This window comes from Mesoplodon mirus (assembly GCF_964341445.2).
Source record: "Mesoplodon mirus genome assembly, chromosome: 4".
NCBI lineage: Eukaryota > Metazoa > Chordata > Mammalia > Artiodactyla > Ziphiidae > Mesoplodon > Mesoplodon mirus.
In genome coordinates, this window is record NC_138979.1 from 51,811,377 (window position 1) to 51,833,482 (window position 22,106).

The following is a 22,106-nucleotide window of genomic DNA, read 5'->3' on the forward strand; positions in this document are numbered from 1 at the left end:
CTTTAGATTGAAAACTCTTTCCTTACCCAAAAGAGTCACAGATGCGTTTTTTTTAGAAGTTGAATCGACTCTAAAAGGCTCACTGCTTCAGTACCACCAACAGCAAACATCCAAATTCAGACCTAGCCACAGGGGCTTGTCTTTCTAATAGAAATGTAAAATAGATCTTTATTTGCCACAAAATTAACATGTGATCCAATTATGCAGAATAGGAAGGAATTTGTCATTGAATTACATTAAAAAAATCACCCACACTAATTTAAAACAATGATACCACAGCCTTAATTACCTTGGGCTTTACTACTGTAGCTTTCAAACAGTACAGGAATATGATGAGACACAGCCATGCCTACGATAAAACATACACAGAAAAATCGGATTCTGTTTAAACAAACAAATGAGCAAGTTAAGAATTTTAAACAACTTTTTGGAGACAAATTGACCACCCTGAAAATTATTCGAAAGCGTTAAGTGTCAACCAACATTATAGACTATATGTATGTGTCCCTGCCCCCTCCCAAATTCATATGTTGAAGCCATAACTGCTGCCCCCTGTAATGATATTAGGAGGTGAGATCTTTGGGAGGTAAACAGGTTTAGATGAGGTCATGAGGGTGGGGTCCCCATTGGGATTAGTGCCTTTATAAGAAGAGGAAGAGACACCAGACTTCTCTCCATCATGTGAGGATAGAGTAAAAAGACGCCCATCGGTAAGCCAGGAAGAGGCCCCTCGTTAAGAACCAAATCTGCCAGCACCTGGGTCTGAACTTCCCAGGCTCCAGAACCATGAGAAAATAAACGTGGTTTAAGCCACCCAGTCTATGGTATTTTGTCACTGCAGCCTAAGCTAAGACAACCAAATACTTCCATTACAGTTGTGCAGACCGCTGTGCAATTCATTACAGTGATCAAGGTTAAGTGGTTACACAACATCCCTTTCTCGGGAACTCAATCAGAGGTTAGTCATACATGTGCATTAAAGTATGTGAGAAAATATTTAGCCTTCCTAAATCTGCATTTTGCAAGGGGCTATTCTTGCAGTGACTTACTTATACATTTATAGCCTATCTACCAATGCTTTCGCCTTGGCATAAAGTGAAAATTAAAATAGAACTGCATATTTAGCTCAACTTCCCTGTCACAGAACCAGTCCTTAACTTTCTGAAATATATGACTTTAGCTTTAAAACAATGCCCATCTCCAAACTGCTTCACTTTTCAGTTGTCTGTATACACAGGGGCCAGCTGGATGGACACTCCCAGGATGCTGGGGTTTCCCAGACAGGCAGGTGTCTCCTCCTCTGGAAACACAGAGGAAAATATACAGTTAATGAGGAGGGACAGAGCTTCACTGACCAGTACGAGTGGAAGCTCAGAATTTAAATATACCAATGACCTCATGCTCAAGAAGGTTCCAAACTGCCCCGAGGGATCAAACTTGTCTAGCCAGTCTTTCTCTAACAAAGCCCAAAACTCTTCCCCTATTCCACCTGATTGACCCATGCGATACCTAAAGTGGAAAGAAAAATTCCAAAACTGAAGGCAGTACTTGTGCAATGAGGTCTGTGAGCCCTAAACCAGAGGATCTTTGGGGCAGGAATAAAGATTCTGTTTCAAATCACAGAGCCTAACCTCACACCTGTTATAACAGAAGCAAATAAAATAACCTCAAACTGCACAACCTCTAAACTATCAAATCCTGTATATGCCCTAATTTTCTCAAATGACTCAGTTTACCTAATTTGTGAAAGAAAAAGGCAGAACTGGGAATAACAGAAATATGTGAGGTGGGCTAAAGCTATGGATACTTTTTTCTCTGGAAAGAAAAAGTAAGTAAATGGAATAAAATGAGCTCCCTGAAAGCTTGAGCAATAAAGGGAAAAAACTGCACCACTCTAAGACAACTAAGCTAATGATCATAAATATCTACTCTGAGCTACTTCCTCTCAGGATCCTTACAGAGCCTCAACCTTCTGCAGGCCGACACTGGACCCTTTAAAACATAACCCAACCTATGCTTCTTCACTAGGAGCCGGAACCCTCTTCCTGCATCTCTGCACAGAAAGGCTGTGACCCTCAGCTTTCCCTGGCTCTTGGGATGGTGGCCAAAGCAAGAAGTCAGGCTGGAGAACTCCCCAAGGTGGTTCTCAGGTAACCAGCTGGTTAGATTTCATCTTGTGTGGGTTAGCTTAGCCTCGCTAAGCAAAGGAGACACTTGGCCCGGGCTGAGAATGATTTCTGTTTAGATTTCTTCAGGCCTTGATTCTAAACAGCCCAAAGAAAGGCTCCGCTGTCCCAAAGGGCACCTTTCAAGAGCAACAAAAATAGGACGCTCACTGAACAAAAGGGGACTGTTTGGCCACCAACGTCCTGAACAGGGTCTGACCGTAGAACTGGAAGGGCTTTCTGCAAAGTTAAAAAGACCGAGAAGAAAACAGCAGCAAGAAAAGAATCATCACAGAATCACCCACTCCAAACCTTCCTTCCCCTCCTCAGAAGTGCCAACGGATAAAATTTAAACCTCTTTGAAGAAAACTCCAGCCGGAGCTCAGCTTTCGGGTCTTAGAAGACACTGGCGTCCCAAGGCCTCCCCACTGTCAGATCAAACACACACAAAACAGTTCCCTGATATGTGCCTGGTTTCCCCCATACCATACAAAACAGGCTTTCGTGTTAATCTGCGCATCGCACTGTGGGGAGAGGCCTCTAATTTCACAGCACGGAGATAACACAAATAATTCATGTGACATATTAGTGGCGTACCTGCGGGGAAAGTGTTTAGTCAGGGCTCACTGAAAACAATAAGAGCTCGGCCACCACATCAGAAGGCAAAGAGAGGGTCCTTCCAACAGGCTAAGCCCCTCCTGTCACACTCACTGGAGTTGTTTCAAGTCAACAGGTCCCCCTAATTACACACGTCTTTATTCTTCAGTCACTCTGTGGCCTGCGACATTATCAACTTCCTTCCAGGGCCTCCGGAGGCTACTGAATACTGGAAAGCTCCTTGCAAACAGTAAGTGCTGCAAACATGCAGAATAGCGATCCCACTAGAGTCAGTATCAACATTATCACCACCAGCCCACCAACAAACACTTGTGCATTTCTTTGTCTCTTCCTGGTCAATTTAAAAAAAAGTTTTTTCTTTTAGTTTCCCATGGCTAAACCCATCCTTTGAAGATCTCACACCCTTTCTCAAGACCCTCTTTCAACCTTCTCTCCCACAAAGGCTTTCTCCCTGGGCAATGTGGCTCTCCACAGCTACTATGCATTCCACTTCTCCCAACCCTGAGGTTCTGTCAAGTGTGAGGCAGATTCCCTTTAGAGACAGGATAAATCAATGCTGGACTGTGTAGAAAGTTTAAAAAAAAAAAAAAAAGCAACAACTCTACAATCACCAATTAGACATGTTGGGAACAAGACCACCATCCAAGCAGATAAAACTCAAATGCAACCCGAAGCAGCAAAGTGTATTAAAACCTCACTCTGAATTTAAAGACATTCTTGGTTTGTTCTGTGTGTGTGTGCCTCTAGTAAATACAAAATTTCCAGGTCCAAAGCCAGTTTTCCGAGATACTTTTCTCTGTCACTGCACCAATCCATCCTCTTAACTTTCTTAGCCAGAACCACCTGGACCTTAGGCTTATTTTCTCCTGATTTCACTTCAAAATCCAGAAACATGTCCTGTGTAAAAATTTCACCTGCCAGTCCCCTGTCATAAATGCTGCTTCGTAATATCTCCAGCCCGGCGGTCCCTGCTGAGCTCCAGGCCCTGGTTAAAAGACTGGTTTTCCTAATCCCAAAGGTGCCATACTGTCACACGCTCCCTGCCAGACCTACACTTCCAGATACTTCGCCGGCACCTCCAACTCAGCCCATCCAAAATGGAACCCCTGCCGTCTCCCCTCTTCACATCACACCCCAAACCGTCCCAGCCAATAATTCCACCCAACTCTGGGGCTGACTCCTGTCGGAACGTCTACCATGCACCTCCAATTCCACCCCCTGGGAAATGCTCCCTCAGAGCCCACCTCCGCACCCCGTTCCGGTCCCAGCCTGCAGCACGTCTCTCCAGAAGCACCACAGAGGTCTCCTAACTTGGCTCCTTATCACCGGCAATCCTCCACCCCAACCTCAACATACTTAGGCTTAAGTACTTTACCAAAAAGAAATCAGATATTTTTCACTTGCTCAAAATTTTTTCCTAGGAAAAGGTCCAAAATGCTTTGCCTGGCCCCCGTCTTCTTTCTCCAGCTTCATCTCCTAGTCCTGCCCACACAGTCTATGCTTAGGCCAGGCTCCACCTCATTCACCCTACCTGAATGTGCCATGAACTTGCACTTCATGAACCCTGGCCCAGAATGCCCTCTCACTTTTTGCCCTCTAAGCAAATCACTCCCCATTCTTCCAAAAATTAGGCAGAGATGCCCACTCAGTAAGCTTTCCCTGACTCCTCGTGAAATGTTTCCTCCCACTTCTGTGCACTATACATTTTGTAAATATCTCTATTATAGCACGCTCCATGTTTTTTTGAAATTACTAGTTAATAGGTCTTTCCTGCCTATCGATTCTTCCCTTAATTTAACTCTGTACCTCCACTGACCAACAGGGGATGTGGCACATAGTAAGTGCTCAATTAATACCTGATGTATCAATGAAAGGAGGCAATATATTGCATCACCTTTAAATATCTGAAGCTTTCGAAGAATATTAGATTTTCTTGCCTCATCCCAGTTTTCCCTCAGCTGGCTCATCTTTCACATATTGATTCTAACCTGTACCGTCACTGGCATCCTGAGGGCATTCACTGAACGACAAAGTAAGAGGCAGAGATGTGGGACAGAAAACTCAAGGCAATTTACAACGCTGCCCTCCAGGAACTGAGACCAATAAGAAGGTAAACAGAGCTGAAGCAGCAAAATGTGACTTCAGTAAAGACTGTAACTAATGAGCGATAAAACCAGAGTGTGTTTGCTATTAAGAAATAATAATGGACAAGACCAATTAATACCAGGATGTTGTCAAACACCACGGTAATTTTCATTATAATGTTTTATTGGGCACAATGTGATATTGATATTTTTTCACCGAGGTTTGCAATAAAATTTCTCCACTAAATATATTCTTAATCCAGATGCCAGGCATGGATGCTGTGTACTCTTTCCTCAAATGCTCACAGAGTTTAAAAAATCAACATTGTTGACCTGAGATACAGAAAGCGCAGTTGTTTATGAAGAAAATTTGCTTTTGATATTCTGGTCATCAGAGCCAGCATTATATATATATATGAAAGTTAGATATATTCTAAAGTACATAAAATCTCAACTCTTTGGACGAGGTCTTTCTGGGGTTTCAGATTACCAGGTGGTGGTACTGACTGACAATGCTGCAGAAGCAAGATCCTGGAGTGAGGGCAGGTGAGAGATGGAGATGACCAACAAAATCCCTTCCAGATGGCCTCTGCACGAAAACATAGAGAGGAGGTCTTGGAGGCGGCAATCCAGCCTAGAGATTAACCAGGTAAGTCTTCAGGACCTCCCTGGAAATGGCTGGAAATCCATGCACATTTACTGCCAAACTACCCAACTGATGCCAATTCTCCTGAAGGTTCAGGGATAAAGTCACTGGAACCAAAGCAAAGTGTAATTCATCCTGGGACTTCTTAATTCACATGCCCCACTGTGAGCAGCCACATCTGATGCCACTTTCTCAGATCCTGTTTCTGCTCTAGGGTTAGCTTATGACTTAAGGCGTAAAAATATGCCTCTCTCTTTCTGCTGTGGTAGAAGTTGTTTGGCCAATGTCCTTCCTTGGGAGACAAATGACAAAATAAAATGACCAGAGTTCCTGGGCCATTAATGCTTCTTTCCCAACTTGAGACATGTCAATTCATAGAGGCTCCCAGATATAATAAGGATGAAAAGGTTGAAACAAATACATGAAGCCTTGTTTTCAAACCCTACCCTTGATACTATTATTGACTTGGCCTGCCGTAACTGATACCTGTCCCCAGGCAGGCCAGCCAATTTGCTAAAAAGGCAACACAGGCAAGCACTTTAATGCTAGTCATATATCTTCTTCTTGATCTGCCCGACTGGTACAATATTTGTGTGCCTGTGTGTGTTTATGTGTTTGTACTTGTATATATGTGTGTATACATATATAAATTTATATTTAAATACATAAAAATTCACTTTTTCACTGAACAATGGTTTATTTTCATTCACTGACTGTTCAATATTATATAGCATTGGGGCTTCTCAGCTAGAGTCTGTTTCTTAAAGACCAGCTACTCTAAGTCTGCATGTGTGTGTATCACTCACACCATCACAATACAAGTTAGACAAAATAGATGCTTAATGGTGTAATTCACTTTACAATGGTACTATTATTACAGCATTACTCTATTTTCATTACTACTGCATATTAGGATCGGCTTCCAACATGTTTGAGGGAAGAAATAAAGCAACCTAATCACAGTGCCAATTAATTCTGTAAAAGTCATACAGTATATCAAAACGAAAACATTTTCACAGCATCCCAGGAAGATGGGATTCCATGCCTAGCTCACTTCCTCTAGCTTCCTTTGCTTCTATTCCTACAATACTTTGACCTAGCCTAGTCCAATTACAAGCCAAAAAGCAATCAAAGACCCTTAGCAAGCTTAAATGATTCTCTAAGGAAGGATATTATAATCCATCGGCACACCCTCACCTTGGGCGAACATTATTTTCCCAGATTTACCCGATACCATTGTAGTATCAATAACTACTCTTTCTCGTGCTGCTCTCTCATCAGCTCAAATACTGTAACAGCAGAGTGATTTCAAGCAGGTTGTGAGTCTCTGAGAGTATTGCTTGCAAAGTGCATGTAAATTATTAGATTACATTACAAGTGAAAGACTCAGCGGTGGGTCACCATAGTGGAGCATTAATGTAGAGCAAGTTGAATGGAACCCTCGAAGACAAGCTTCTCCACTGTGATTTTTTTTGGCAGGGAGGAGAAAGTGACTAAGGGGGGAGGGAGGGCAAGCAAAGACGGGTTGCTGAGAAATGAGGCATGAGAGAGCACCCAGCAGAGTGGGAAGGAGGGCACTCCCCCAGCCTAGATGGCTGGAGGGGGCAGCCAGCGGTACTACAGGACTAGTGAGGGCGGGGGAAGGGAGCAGGCAGACATGAGGCCCTCCTCTGGTTCAGTTGAAGGTGTGGGGTGTAACCTCAGGGAAGCCCAACAAGGGGCTGACGGGGTTGAACTTAAGTGATTCGCCTGCACTTGGCAGGATCTAGCCTGTGGCAGCGGAGCTGAGGGACTGGGATAGGATCCAGTTCAGGAAAGAGAACTGGTAGTTAAACGGAAAGACTCAGATGCCCTAGGACTCTTGCTTATTTCACAGAGCAACCAATCAGAACCAGGGAGGAATGCTGGAAGCAAAGGGAGCTGCAGACCTGAAGAGGAGACAGGGGAGAAATGGCCAGAGGGCCCCCTGCTCCCGGGTGTGCTCCGCCATCACCAACAACACTGGAGCGACACTGAATGTGTGCTGGGCATCCCGCCAGCTGCTGCACAGGCATCCTCGCAGGTGAGCTTCTCAAGTACCGTGGGAAGCCAGCATCATAAACATCCCCGGTTTTCAGATGACATAAGAAACAGACTGAGTGGTGAATGAACTTACCTAAGGTCACACAGCTAGCACACAGCACACCTGGGCCTCACTCCCAGCAGGCTTGTACCAGCCACGTATGCTGTTTCCCAACACATCTAGCCTTGGTCTGAGTTGCTCAAGACTGGAGCAGGCCTGAACCTGCTACGGAGGGGAGGATTGGTGGATCCAAGAGAGACAGAAGTGGGACAAACAAGGGTGGCTGGGTCCAAACCCAAGGCCCAGTTGGAAGTAGAAGCAACTAGAAGCTGCACTTGCAGAGTTGGGAGGTGCAGAGCTGAGTCTTTTGAGGCAGCAAACAGCTCTGCAGGGCAACGTGGGAGAGACAATCTGCACAGTTAATGAGCACCAACTTTTTGCAAGGTGCTGTGCAGGGGTGAAAGAATAAACCATGGAGCTCATCTTCTTGCGGGGACTAGACTCCTGCCCAGGAAATAACACTAGAAGATAGTGTAAGGGAACCTGGAGAAGGAAGAGGCCACATGCTGACTGAATGAGTAAGGCCCATGTGACTGACCACTGTAAAAGACACAGGGCCTGAGAACTGCAGGAAGGATGGGGTGAGTCTTATCTGAAGCTAAAACGATTGTAGGATCTCAAGAAGCAAAGAGATTGGACCTAAGATGGGAGATGGGATGGGGAAGAAGAGAAGGGGAAGGGGCAGGGCCCATACAAGGAGTAGAGGTAAAAGGAGGCTAAGTTCAAGACACATGTGGAGGAGAACCCTCAGGAGTGTCTGGTCAAAGGCGACCCAGACAACGGGCTACACTGAGATGCCACCACGAGAATGTAGGATCCAGGAAGGCAGGGATCTGACTTCTCTTGTCTGCTGCTTTAACCCCAGAGCCTAGCACAGTGCCCAGCACAGAGAAGGTGCTCAGAAAATATCTGTTGACTGAAACAATGCCACCCTTGTGCCTGTCCACACTGATGACAGCTCCAAGCAAAGGGGATCCCGGAATTTACATGCTAAGCCAAACCAGGCAGATGCATGTCTAAATGGAACAGGATATTAATGAGCATGTGCTAAAAGTGGCATAAAGATACCGAATGATTACAAATAATAAGCATTTACCTTATTTTCCCTCCCCCAACTCTTCCTTGAAACTATAATGAGTAACACCTGGAGTCCGACATCAGTTACTGTGGAAACCCTCCCTCCCTCCCTCCCTCCTCTCCTCCCACCTCCAGGCCACAGCCCACAGAAAGGCTGCTTCTACCTCATGCCCAGGACAGTGGTTTTCAACTTCGAGGAGCAGCCCATAAATAGATCATGAAACCAATCTGGTGGCTCATGACTTGTATTTTGTCTTTAAATAATAGAGCAAAAATAACAGTGCATTGCAGGTAATGGATACTTTATGTGAGAAGTTTACTGTGTGTGTGTACACTGGCTTACAATATATTATGTTTTTCTCATAATAAACCCTTGAAAGACACTGCACTAGAGGGAAAAGAAATTCCAATATTAGGACACTTGTTTTCATATCCAAGCTGAATGACCCTTGTTTTCCTGGCTAAATATGACTGTCAAAGGTACTGCTCTTTGGGCCAGTAAACTTGGCCCATCCTGAAACATCAAGAAATTCTGTGTAACATACTAAGTTCAGATCAGTTCCTTCAAAGTGGCCTCTCAGTTTCACAACACACAATCTCTTTTGAAAAAAAAAAAAGATTTATTTTTTCCAGTTATAAAAATAATACATGCATAAATGCAGGAAACTCAGAAAATACAGAAAGGCACAGAGAAAGAGAAACTCAAAGATAATCCCACCATCCAGAGTTGACCACTTTATCATTTATCATTTAGGTACACGTGGGCCCATGTTAATATATACATACATACATACATACACACACACACACACACACACACACACACTATAGTTTTTATAAAAAATGATTCCATTCCCTGCACACTACTATGAAAGCCATGACTTTTCACTAAGTAGCAGATCCCAAGCATCTTCCACTACATGATTTTTACTGGCTACATACTATTCCATTCACAGACTTGCTCAGGAGCATCCCTATAAAAGACATAGCCTTAAACCGTCTGCCTTGATGAAAGAGGACAGCTGCTGAGAGATAACCCTCCCCCACTGCACAGCTTGAGCTGGCTGCCTCTAGCTTCAGCAAATATAAGGGCTCCAAGTACTGGATGCCCCACTCTATGTCCTGTATTTTACTTTCTACCAAGTCAGAGCGGGAGACACAGGCACAATTTTCACTGTTCTTTCGAATGGCTTTACTGGCAGAGCCTCAAGCTCACCGGCTAATTTTTAATGAATAATAAAAATGCCCAATGGGATTAAAATATAATAATACTGATAATGTTCTACTGTTGACGCACAGCCAAAACAAAGTGACTTTCATACATATCTACCACCTAAGGCTGGGTTAACCTGCGCACATAACGTAATAGCCTTGGGGCGGGGCGGGGGGGTGTCTCCTGGTGGACAAGAACTTGCTGGAACTTCTGAGCATCCTGACATAGCACACAAGTGGAAGGAACATTGTTAGGGAGGGAGAAGACCTGTGTTCTGGTCACAGCCTTGCTACCTACTAGGAATGGGATATTCTCAGGCATATTCTGATCTCTGTGGGTACCAGTTTAAATGGGGGGTGGGGTGTAGGCTAGATGGTTCTTAAGGCCTCTTCTGGCTCTAACAGGCCTTAGTCTAATAAAACATGACCCATGGCAGCCTCATGAGTGAGCCCTACATATCTAATGTACACCCACAAGCTCAAGATTAGAAAGCGAGCTTTTGAATTTTTTAGAGCCCTTTCAGGGGTACCTTCAGTTCTCCTGATTCTTTTGGGGGCCCTCGAGAAAGTTTAGCAGCTCACCACTCTTCATGCACTTTCTGTAGAAACGTGCTCATCCAAAGTGGGTCACAGTGCCAGAAACGGTAAAATACAACTCCAGCAATTTCATCCTTCTCATCATCAGTCAACTAATACAATCACTAGAAGAAGCATCGTCTTTGATTATCAAAGTATTTCATTTGCCTTTGCTTTCCTCCTGCTTCATTACCTGCACAATTGAGAGTTATGGGCAGTTCCCCCTCCCAGGTGCTCTGTACTTCCAGATATAATATCCCCATCACACAAACGTTCCTGGGAGTACGTGCTGTATTGTTACCGTGGCCTTTTTACCATCCACTGGCTTTATAAGTGTACAGTGAAAATGAAAAGCAATGCAGTTTATTGAGAATTGCGAAATGTACCCGTTTTTTCTGCCATTTGTCTGTTGAAAATCCATTAACTTGTAAGCAATCACTCCTCCCCATGACTGGCGTTGATCATACGGGATGATATAGGCCCCTTTGCTTCTGGAAGGGCAGAATCATATCGGGTTGTCTTTTCTCCGTCTTTGTCCATTTCTTCGGGTTTCTTTAAAACTAATTGGAAGAGTCAATAAACACGCCAGCCAATTCCCTTAACACACTAGGCAGCAGATCGGCCTGCCCTTCAGACCTGCTCTTGTTCTGTTTCTCCAAATATTCCCTTACCTGCCTTTGTCAACTGGCATTCTCAACAAGTTCATCATAACTTCTCAAAGTGCCAACTTTTCCTCTGTTCATCGTCCTTGTTAAAGATAATTTAAAATTAGAAAGGCATATTCCCAGCCATTTCAGAGTTACTGCTAATTTCACCCTCTTTTGCATGGGAATCTCCTTCCCTCTAGAGATTCCCTTCCTTCACTCACAGCCCCCGCTCCCCAGCCCTCCACAGGCAGCATCCTTAATCTCTGTATGCACGACCCCCTTCTCCTATTTCACCACTCTTATCTTTCCCCCCCCAATACTTCACTCAGTGAAACACACTTTAGCATGTGGCTCTCCTTCCTTCACTCCACTTCTGAGAGAAATGTCTGTGTCTGGAGATTGTAAAGTCACCTTCAGGAAACAGGCATACAGTCGGCTGTCAATTAATCAGGATGAGATAGAAAAAATTACATGTGCAGCTCTGCTTCTCAGTACATGCCTTTATGCTTTGGGGACCAAGAGGATTTCTCCCACACAACCTAAAATTCATAGTGATGCCTTTTGTTTGGCTATAACGAATTCTCTACCTAGCAGCACAGCTGTTAATAGTCTGGATTATTTAAAACAGTGATTACCATACCTCATTATAAATTCAAGTGTTGGTCCCTCCTGTTTTCCCCCCATTCCGTTTCACCTCTCTTCTTTGCAACCTGCCTGTTTATCCTTGGTAGCATTCTTCGCTTATAAAATAAGTCAAATGACTCTATACACTGTAATTTTTAGTCCCACATTCAGAGTCTGACATATAGATTTTAAGCCAGTTGATTCTCCCCCATTAGGCACCGACCCGAACGTCACCATTCTTGTCACGTATACAAGTCCATCAAGTTTCAGTGTCATTTATACACCATTTTATTGCTTTTTACTTCTTTCACACACGCCTACCACTTACGTACAGCAACTTCACAACATTCATATTTCATAAACTTCATCAGTATTCAGCCAAATCCTCCCCCGAAGTAAGCTAGGTATTTTTAACAGTGCACTGCCTCCTTCACAGGCGTGAGAATCCTGTACCAAGTGGTACCCTTCCTGGTACCCAGGAAGAGTTTCATCTATTATGGTCTGTTCACAGATGTAGGAACTTCCTAATTGTTTCAAAAAACTTTACGATAGTTCATGATCAAAATTCAAACGCCCAACCATGCTGTTAGAGATCATTGGAGGCTGGGTGACTATAAATCCTCTACACCTTGATTATTCCTCTCGGTTTCCAGCCTCTGATTGAGCTCCAGGGAAAGCAGCAAGGGTGCAGAAACTACCTGGGACAGCCTGGAGGCCTCCAGCACCTTCCAGGGTGTGGGAAAACCTGTCCTCTCCACTGTGGTGGGTCCTGCAGACAGGGCCACGACGGGCACATTCTGTGGACAAGACAATCACTGGAAAACCACAGGGCCGTGCCATTGTCAACGTGCCACAGCACGTAATGTGATAAGACAGTTTGTAATAATGATGTGTCAGTGGAGGCCATAAACATCTGTTAGGAAAAGAAAGATTGTTCTTCCACCAACACAAGGGAATTGTTACCTGTAATTCATTTTTACATTAGCATGTAGAAGCCAGAGCCGAAATGGAGCCTGCCTAACCCACGGGCTATGGTACGTTTATTCCTCATCATGCCCTACTCCACTCTTCTAAGGATTTCTTTAGACAATCTCCTTTGTCTTTACTCCAAAAGTAAAATAATGATAATAATAATAATAAGCCTGTCACAAAAGAACACCAAGACTCCCCAGCTGAATTTCCAACACTAGGATATCAAAGATATCATAAGATAACTCAGTTGAGTTATTTGTAGTGAGGTAGATGGACCTAGAGTCTGTCATACAGAGTGAAGTAAGTCAGAAAAAGAAAAACACATAACCGTATGCTAACACATATATATGGAGTCTAAAAAAAAATGGTTCTGAAGAACCTAGGGACAGGACAGGAATAAAGACGCAGATGTAGAGAACAGACTTGAGGACATGGGGAGGGGGAAGGGTAAGCTGGGACGAAGGGAGATAGTGGCATGGACATATACACACTACCAAATGTAAAATAGATAGCTAGTGGGAAGCAGCCACATAGCACAGGGAGACCAGCTCGGTGCTTTGTGACCACCTAGAGGGGTGGGATAGGGAGGGTGGGAGGAAGACGCAAGAGGGAGGAGATATGGGGATATGTGTATATGTAGAGCTGATTCACTTTGTTATAAAGCAGAAACTAACACACCATTGTAAAGCAATAATACTCGAATAAAAATGTTAAAAAAAAAGATATCATAAGATAACCACAGACTACCATTAAATCAGGTGGGATGGTCTTGAGAAAGTCAGCCTCTGATTGTAGTACCTGGGATGCTTTCCACAATGGTCCAGTGAACGAGGGCCTAAGCTTGGAGAGAGAGTCTCCTCTGGAGAAATCTAACTGTTCTTTACTGACATCCTTGAAAGCCTTCCTTCTAACCCTAGAATTTCCTAACTTTCAGGATTGATGAAACCCCTTCAACTCACCTAAAGGAGAGGCAAAAATAGCTGACATTTCTATCTACCACTACACAGGGGAGAAGTTACATAATGCTACGGTAATACAGCATGTAACTTATCTGTAAATACAATAGCCTTCCCACATTCTTAAGGATGATTTTACATCCTCTACGCTGCTAGAGAAAGAATTAAGGTCTAGACTCAGGTTGAAATTTTCCTCTAAAGTAAAAATATCAACTAATCAGAATCAACTAACTGATGTGAATTTCTATTCTGCAACTTGCAACTCAGAGAACAAAGGAGGCAAGTAACAAAACATACCGATATTGAAGATTTAACCAAAAAAAGAAAACAATTTCCAAGCAGGGATCAGGACAGATTAGCCCAATTTCTGATACTGTCTCCATTTACAGTTGTATAATGTACAATCAGAATTCATCCTCAGAACAGTGACACTGTGGTACCCTAAGATCCTTGAACCTCCAAGAAAGATTCAATTACATCCTCGATGTTCTTTCCAGGGCAGGAAAGGGGACCAGCACACTTTAAAAACACATTCAGTAAGGAAAAGACAAAAAATATTTCTGCTCAATCTCCTGTTTAGCCAGAAAAAACTAATTCATCAGTGACACCTTGGTACTCTTATAGAAAAATCATGGTTTATTGTATATTAATCAATGCTCCAACACTGTCTACCTGTAGAGTTTTGGGGAGGTGTAAATTCACAATATTCAACTGTAATTTTCTTAATGTACAGCTTAATAAGATGGATGAACATTTTAACAGCTCATTTCAAACCAACACTTTCCATTCTGAATGAGATACCAAAAAAAAAAACACCCTTGTAAAAAAACATTTTGTTTTAAATGATGGAAGAGAGAACACCTCAGAGAGGCAGAGAGAGAAATAAAGAGGAGGCTGTTCTTAAATTCTCAGCAAGGAAGACAGTCTTCATTTTCAGAAAGGTATTGCACATTCTAGGTTGGTGTTCACTCTGGCACCTCAAGGCCTTTCAAAGCAGACTCTTCTTGCTCTGGAAGAACCTCTTACTAGTCTGGGATGAATGGGTCAGGAATCTCCTTGAGGAGGGGAAGGATGATGTCTACCTCAGAGTTCCAGCACACTGGCTCGTGAAAGACAAAGAGGGCAAGCAGCAGGATACGTCATTTGAGGAGAGTAGCAATCTCTGTGAAAAATTTTGTGCGTGGGGCAATCACATTACAACTCTTTCCCCAGACACCTGAAATGTAGTTAAGTATTTTGCTTCCACAGACACAGAAATACATAGATAAGTATAGAAGCACCATTCATCAAGGAGACCAGGAAGATGGGGGGGGGACACCCTCAGAAAAAGTGGCACATGCTGTTAGGGACCACACCACACCAACGGAATTCGAAGTGACACCCAACTCAGTCTGTCCTTCCAACATCACACCACAACTTCCTAAACGCAAGAATGGGAGAATCGGGAGAAAAACGTGAATCTTAACTCAGAACTGACAAGAGTATGGCCCATTGAGAAGAACCCCGGACTTGTCTCACTCACATTCCAAAGGTTAGCTTTGGACAGGGATCAGTTTGCTTTCAAAAGTGATTCAGCTGTCACCAAAGACCCCAGAACATTTGCATCTGGAGGTAACAGCTATTGCGATTAACATTCCTACACCTCCCTACATCCCACCTAGGAGTCTGATGTGGAACCAGCAGTTCACGCTTGTACCGCCCCCCCCCCACCTCTGCTACCTGGAAAACACAAGCTTAAGGTCTCCTGGTGAGGGGTCTGATCCATGCAGGCTCCATATTTCAGTTTCGAAAACAGAGACGTTTTCTAAAGCCAAGGGCTCCTCTTAACACCGGTAGGTTTTGGAAAATTCCAGCAGGTGACTAACATAAAAAAAGAGTCTGTTGTAAATGTTTTTAGCCACTCAGGATTTGACTTCTGGATTCATATAATTCAATTATTTTTAAGAAAGAAGGAGGAAGCAACAGAAAAGGTTATCATAATCATCATAAAATGCATTTTCTAAAATTATTCTATTACATTTTTAAAGGGTATAATTATAAATGTTTTTATGAGCAATTTACTGGAAAATGAAAGCCCCTTAGTTTAAAAAATAATTATTCCATCCCTCTGGCAAAGAATTTTATCCCAGCCAGTAGCTCCTTCAAACTATGGGGCATCATTTGTTCACTGGGGAGAGCCAGGTCCACATAAGAAAAGCTGATTCAAGAATCAATCTCTAGAAAGTGCTCGAAATTGCCAGGCAAGAAAGCAGACCAGAAAGTGAATCAGCCAAGACTGAGGAGGGGAATGGTGGCAAAGCACTTTGAAAGGCAAAGACTTCTGTAGGTCTAGAAGTCCTCAGGGCTCCATATAAACTACAGGCCTTCTTAACTGATTTTAAGTCAATCTAAGCTGAGCTTCCAGGAGGTTCGATCTCAACCCAACTGAGCTTTTCAGTGTTAATCCCATCTTTTGGCTTCGATTTTTCCCTTAGGTCAGCCTGCCCTAAAAGCCTTCCACCTTCAGCACTGGCGTTCCAGACCAACTGCGGGGCACACAGCTCCGTGAGGTAAACTTTAGGGAGGTAGAATACGTAATTCTGGCATGTGCATAATAATGAGATTCTGAAAGAGGGTTTTTTTGGGGGGGGGTGAATTTTTAAATTTTACTTTATTTATTTATTTTCTTTATAGCAGGTTCTTATTAGTTATCTATTTTATACATATTGGTGTATACATGTCAATCCCAATCTCCCAGTCCCTCCCACCACCCCCTCCTTTCCCCCCTTGGTGTCCATACGTTTGTTCTCTACATCTGTGTCTGTATTTCCGCCTTGCAAACCGGTTCGTCTGTACCATTTTTCTAGAGTCCACATATATGCATTAATATATGATATTTGTTTTTCTCTTTCTGACTTACTTGAAAGAGGGTTTTTAACAACAGTTATGTCACAATGCTCATGGCTCCCTTAAGTCCCTGAAAGCCATGTTATATTAAAGATTCGCTGTAGTTTTTCCACTTCATTCTTACTTCCCACGTTGCCTCTTGCCTTTCTTTCTTCCCTTTCATTGGGCTGAAAAGATGGAACTGAACGACACCAGCCATCATTAATAGCACCCAGAAAACAGAACAGTTCCACTAAAACTGCTAACATTCCCTGCCCAGTTTTCAGAAGAAGGGGAGGCCGTCTTTCAGATTATAAAGTCACACATCTGATTTTGGAAGCTCAGGCACTCATGGTGCATGGCCCATTCACTGGTAGATTCCCAGGTGTTCAGAATCCAGCAACAGCTTCAAGTCTACCTAGGTAATGTCTCATGAGGTCACCTCAATGTCACGAGAATCCTGACCACAATCTCTGTGGACTGCAAACACTGGCTGCCTGGAAGCTAACCCAGCTACCTCTCTGGAAAGCATCTTCCGAATCAGAAAGCACGCACTTCACCCAATGCCAAGGACTCCACTCAACCCTCCTTGAGGTTGAAAATGCTAATTTTAAGGTGATGATGTTTGCTTTTCCTTTTGAGTTGTGTGCCTTTATGTTTTAAGTATTAAAAAGGCATAATCACCTAGTGTGTAGGTTAATTTCTTTCCGATATTGTAATTTATGCAACATTAATACTGGATGCCAGCTCCAATTTTCTTGCTGCTTACACTCTGGGAGCCGACTTGCATATTCTGCCAACTCCATTACATCATCTGAAAACCCAAACATTTCCCATTTTCAAATCACTCTCATCTACCAAGCATACTTACACATTCTCTCTTTTTCTCCCTAGCTCTCACTCTCAAAGATTGGTACCCCTGAGGAGCAGACAGTACATCTGAGGTTAAAGTCTGCAAATGCACATAATTTCTGGAAGCTATTACTACTGCTGTGTTAGCTAAAGGATGCCTCCATCTCTGACCTTCCTTTTTCCATTCAGACTGTTATATAACCTAGTGCCTGCGTGCAGGATGTGAGTTGAGTGTTTGGGCCTTACCTCCTCTCCCTCCCCCCATTAAATCTCTGGAGGGATGGACAAGAGGTTGGTTCAAAGAAGAGAGAGTGGGGGGTGGCCCTCTAGGGGGCAAGGGGATGTGGGTCAGCAGGTCAGCTGTGCAAGATGCATCCTACCCCTACACTGTCCCTCTCCCCTTGTTGCTGAGCCTAGAGGGCTGGTGGTACTGAAAGCCCCATCGTTATATAATTTGCAAGAACAGCCAGTTACGGATTTGCTAGTCGGTTCTGCAGCCTGCCACCCCGATCTCTTGCAAGAACACCTTCTGGCAAGAATGACACCTGAAGATGCTAATAACACACGGGAGGGGGATGCCTAAGACGGAGGGGGGTGGCAGCACAAACCAGAAATTACTGTGGCTTCCTACATACTATATCCCCCATCCTTCCAAAAAAAAAAAAAAAAGCCTCAGAAACACATGAAGGGGATTTTCTCCAGTGTTTCTGATTAACCCTGTTACATAACCCGCTCGCATTCCAAATCCACCGTCTCAGGTCTAAATATACTCTGTGCAGCCAAAAGCTCGCCACACACAAACTCCCCGAGCTAGCTGCAGGTCCCGGCCCCCAGCCCCGATCCCCCTCCCTGTACTCCCGACCCTCGTTGCCCCCTCCCTCCCGCTCAAACCGCAGTTCAATGTGTTCACTCTTTCGAAATCGCCTTTAATTAAATGTTTTTCGCGTGTGTCATCCTGATGGCTTTTACTGTACTCGAATTCCGTGAATGGGAAAGCGCCTGGACAGGGGGTGTGGCTAAGGTGTGTGTGTAGGGGGGGAATACTGTAAAACAGCTAGCACATGATCAGCCATATTCCTACCTCCAACTCTAACATCGAGAAGAAGGGAGCGGCTCCCGGGGGCCCCCACTCGCCTCTCCCGCCCTCCCCAATCGCCGCCAGAAGTCGAGTGGCAAGAAGAGGGGGCCCGCTGGGCCAGTGCCCAAGCCAGGGCTGGAGATCCTCTCTGCCCCCCAGCCCTGGGCGGCTCGCGCGAGTCTGCTTCCTCTAGAGTGACAGGGATGATTTATACATTATTAACAACAGTAATTAAAGCCGTAGCTTCCTCCTGTTGTTTGCAAACTCCAGGCGCATTCAAATAAATAATCCCCCAACCCCAAGAAAAACCCCAAACCAGGTGCCGATACCTTTAAGAAAGGAAGAGGGTGAGCTTTCCCCAACACTTCACTTTAACTAGAAAAAAAGCAAGGAGGCGGCAATGGAGCCCCCCCCAAACAAACACATACACACGCACACACATTCTACAAAATGAAGTGTGTAAATATCGCCCGGGGAGGGGGGAACATCGATCGCACTATCCAACCAGCATTCAACTCGCACTGACCATTCCCAGGTTCTTGCAGAAACGCTTGGAGAGGGAAGGATTTCCCAGGTCAGAAATAAGTTTGGGTGCCTTGGCGATCTTTCTTTTCTGCTTGTTTGCTTTTGCAGACGCTCACTCCGAATGCGCGTGGAGCGCCCCACAAGACCGCCGCCCCGGGCGAGTTGACGCGCACACGCCCCCCGCCAAGATGGGCGTCCGGCTGCGAACCCCGGGTCTGCAAACTTGCGCATCTCCCCTCGCCTCGCCCGCTAGACAACTTGGCGAGCACCTCGCGCGCCCGCACCCTGCTTCCTCCAGCCCAATCTCCAAATCCCAAACCCAACGCCGTGCTCCAGAGAAGGTGCCCACGTCGCCCCCCAAGTCCAGGAGCGCCCCCTCTCCACCCCCGGAGCTGCCCTGGTCACTCACTCCTAACGCCCCCCTCAGCTCTGTGGGGGGCCGAAAACCCACCCCGTCTCGGGCTGCCGGGGCCAAGACTGTCAAGAGGAGAAAAGGTAAAGGGGGAAGAGGGTGGTCATAAACAGAATTTTTTTTCCCTTCCTTTCCTTTTTAAAGGACACTGCCGCTTTAAAAGTTTCTTTCCCGGGCCCCCACTCTCCGGTTCTCCGTATTTTGGGGAGCGTATTTAATTTCGGCAACGCGGCTTTCCTCCTCTCTTTGCAGAAAAATCAAAGCCAGGGGGTGAACCCGCCGGCTGTCAACCCTCCTGCCGCGTCCCCCGCCCCCCTCTCCTCCCGCAACCCGAGAACGGGCTGCAAAAGTTTGCAACATTTCTGGGGGGCCGAGGGGGGAGGGGAAGGGGGTGCTCCGAGCTCGGGGCGCCGGCGCAGGCTCGCGCGCGGCCCCCGACCCCGCGCCCCGGGCGCCCGCTCCCGGCCGCCCCCAGCTCCGCGCCGGGGCTCCCGCCGCCCCCTCCTCAGCCCCTCTCGCAGCCTCCTACCTCTGCTGGTGCTGGAATAGCTCTGTCTGCGCACCGGGGCGGGCGGCTCGCTCTTGCGGGCGGATTCCTGGTTCAGCGGGGTCTCCCTGGAGCCGGCGGCCGCGTCCGCGCCGCTGCTGCCCGGCTCGCTGGCGGCGGGGTCGGGGGCTGCCGGAGCTGACTCCATGTTTTTTCCCAATGTAGAGATCGCTGGAGATGGCGAGCTCCGAGACTCCCTCTATCTTCTGTTTTCGGAGCAACTCTATGGTACCAAAAAAAAAAAAAAAAAAAAAATCGGAGAAGGAGACCGGGGAGAGCAAGAAGGAGAGAGCAGGCGGCGGCGGGCGGGCGGGCGGGCGAGAGCGCAAGGGAGCGCGCGAAGTGTGTCTGGGTGGACGTGTGTGTGCGCCGGAGAGGGGATGGGAGGCGGGTCTGGCCACAGGCAGCGCTAGCGAGAGCTTCTCCAGCCGGTCCCCACACCCACATTCCCCACCCTCCAGACCCCAGACCGAGAGCCACGGACTGGCTGCCAATTTTGGGAGGTGGGGAAAAGAGTGGAGGAGGAGGGGAGAGCCTCACGTGCCCCCCTAGCCCAGGGACAGAAATTAAGATTGGCGACAATGATTCTGTACCTACTTCTGAGACTCTCTCGGGAGCAGAACTTGTCCCCATCCGCAGCCAGCCTGGGAAGAAACAAATGCGGTTATCCACGTTGGGGAATCGCAGGTAGCTCCCTGCCAGCCCAGACCAGGACTGAGGAGAAACTAAAAAGGAGTTAGACCTGGGCTGACACCCCAAGGAAGGCAGAGGATGGGAGGACGGAGGACATGGCACTTCTTACTTTGCGATGGGACGTCCAGTGGGTTCCAGTATTGGATTGATATATGTGTCTAAAACACAATTTGTGAGTCTAGAATTGCCATGGATAGCCAATTTTTGGTATGGTTGAAAGAGGTCGCTTTCAGCTCCTTTGCTGTTTCCTCCGAGAAGGATCCAGAAACCACTTGGCAGGGCAATTTCTACTAAAGAAAACTTTGGCTTGTTTGGTCGAGGACTATCTAAACTGAATGAAATATGCCACACTGCATCTAGTTAATGCATGGCTGCTAATTGTCAATTCCCACTGGTACTATTGCTATAAAATGTACAGTCTCATCCATAAAAGATATACTGGAGAGGCGTTAATAACATCTGGATGATAAAATTCAGGTAATTAACAGCTTTTAATAAGTCACATCATTGTAGGCATCATTCCGCACTCCCCCCTTCCACTGAAACACGCCCATCAGGTGCTTAATGAAACCCAAGGGTAGTGAAGAATTGCATCAGTGTTACTTTGATCTGGAACTCCACTATGAAGGAAAAATACAAATTGGATGAGTGGAAAATATTCAGGTGGTAGTAGCCTGATTTCCCTGCCTCAATACTCAATCCACCATTTCCTCTTGCCTGCCGAGACACTGATGAAATCAGTACATTTTTAACACACGCCCACCTTCCTTTCAGAAGACTTGCAAATTTTGACAACAAAAAATATTGTTATATACCAGAAGGTGGCATAAATATGAGTATTTAGGGGGTGGAGAGGGAATTGGGGAACATTTTGCTTTTGCTAACTTCCTGGTTTGGAAAAATGCTTTTGAAAAATAAGAGGAAAAAAACCTAGTTAGATAATAGCTTAAGAGGAACCTCCATATGCCAAACTTCACACATGGTTTGTGTTACTGTTACTGATCTTGGTCTGATTTCAAATACACAATGCTATTTGCCATGGTCTGTGTGTTAATCAGCAAAACCTGTGGTCCACTCTTCGGAGTGATACAAATGAGATGTGAACAGTTCTGATACCTTAATCCAGTCTCTGCAAGGATCCCTGGCTTTTGCCTGTCTGTTGGCGCCTACAAACAATGCCATGATTGTCTCCTCCCTCCCAAATCAGATGTGTTGGTTTCCCCATACATCAAAGCACAGATTTCCAGAGCAGCCTTCACGCCATTTACAATGGGTCAGCCTGTTAATAACGTTCTTGATGCAATTGACCTAGCTTGTCACACTTGACTTTTCTAAGTAAACAAATATATCAAAGTGCATGGTTTAATAAACAAGTTCCTCTGGGACAGCAAGTATGTCAAAATACATCCACTGCTCCATATTTATTTTAGAATAT

The 22,106-nt window shown here is 45.3% G+C and overlaps 1 protein-coding gene across 1 annotated transcript in view; it reads right to left on the reverse strand.

Annotated features, from left to right (window-relative positions):
• Positions 1-20,128, reverse strand: part of LOC309803509 (nuclear receptor ROR-alpha-like) — a 46,490-nt gene extending 26,362 nt beyond the window's left edge. The window contains exons 1-2 of the mRNA XM_082619830.1: positions 19,961-20,128; positions 290-349 (exon numbers count right to left, since the gene is read on the reverse strand). Of these exons, the coding sequence (XP_082475956.1) occupies positions 290-349; positions 19,961-20,126 (226 nt within the window). The 5' untranslated portion in view covers positions 20,127-20,128. The remainder of the gene's footprint in view (positions 1-289; positions 350-19,960) is intronic.
• Between the last annotated feature and the right edge of the window lie 1,978 nt (positions 20,129-22,106).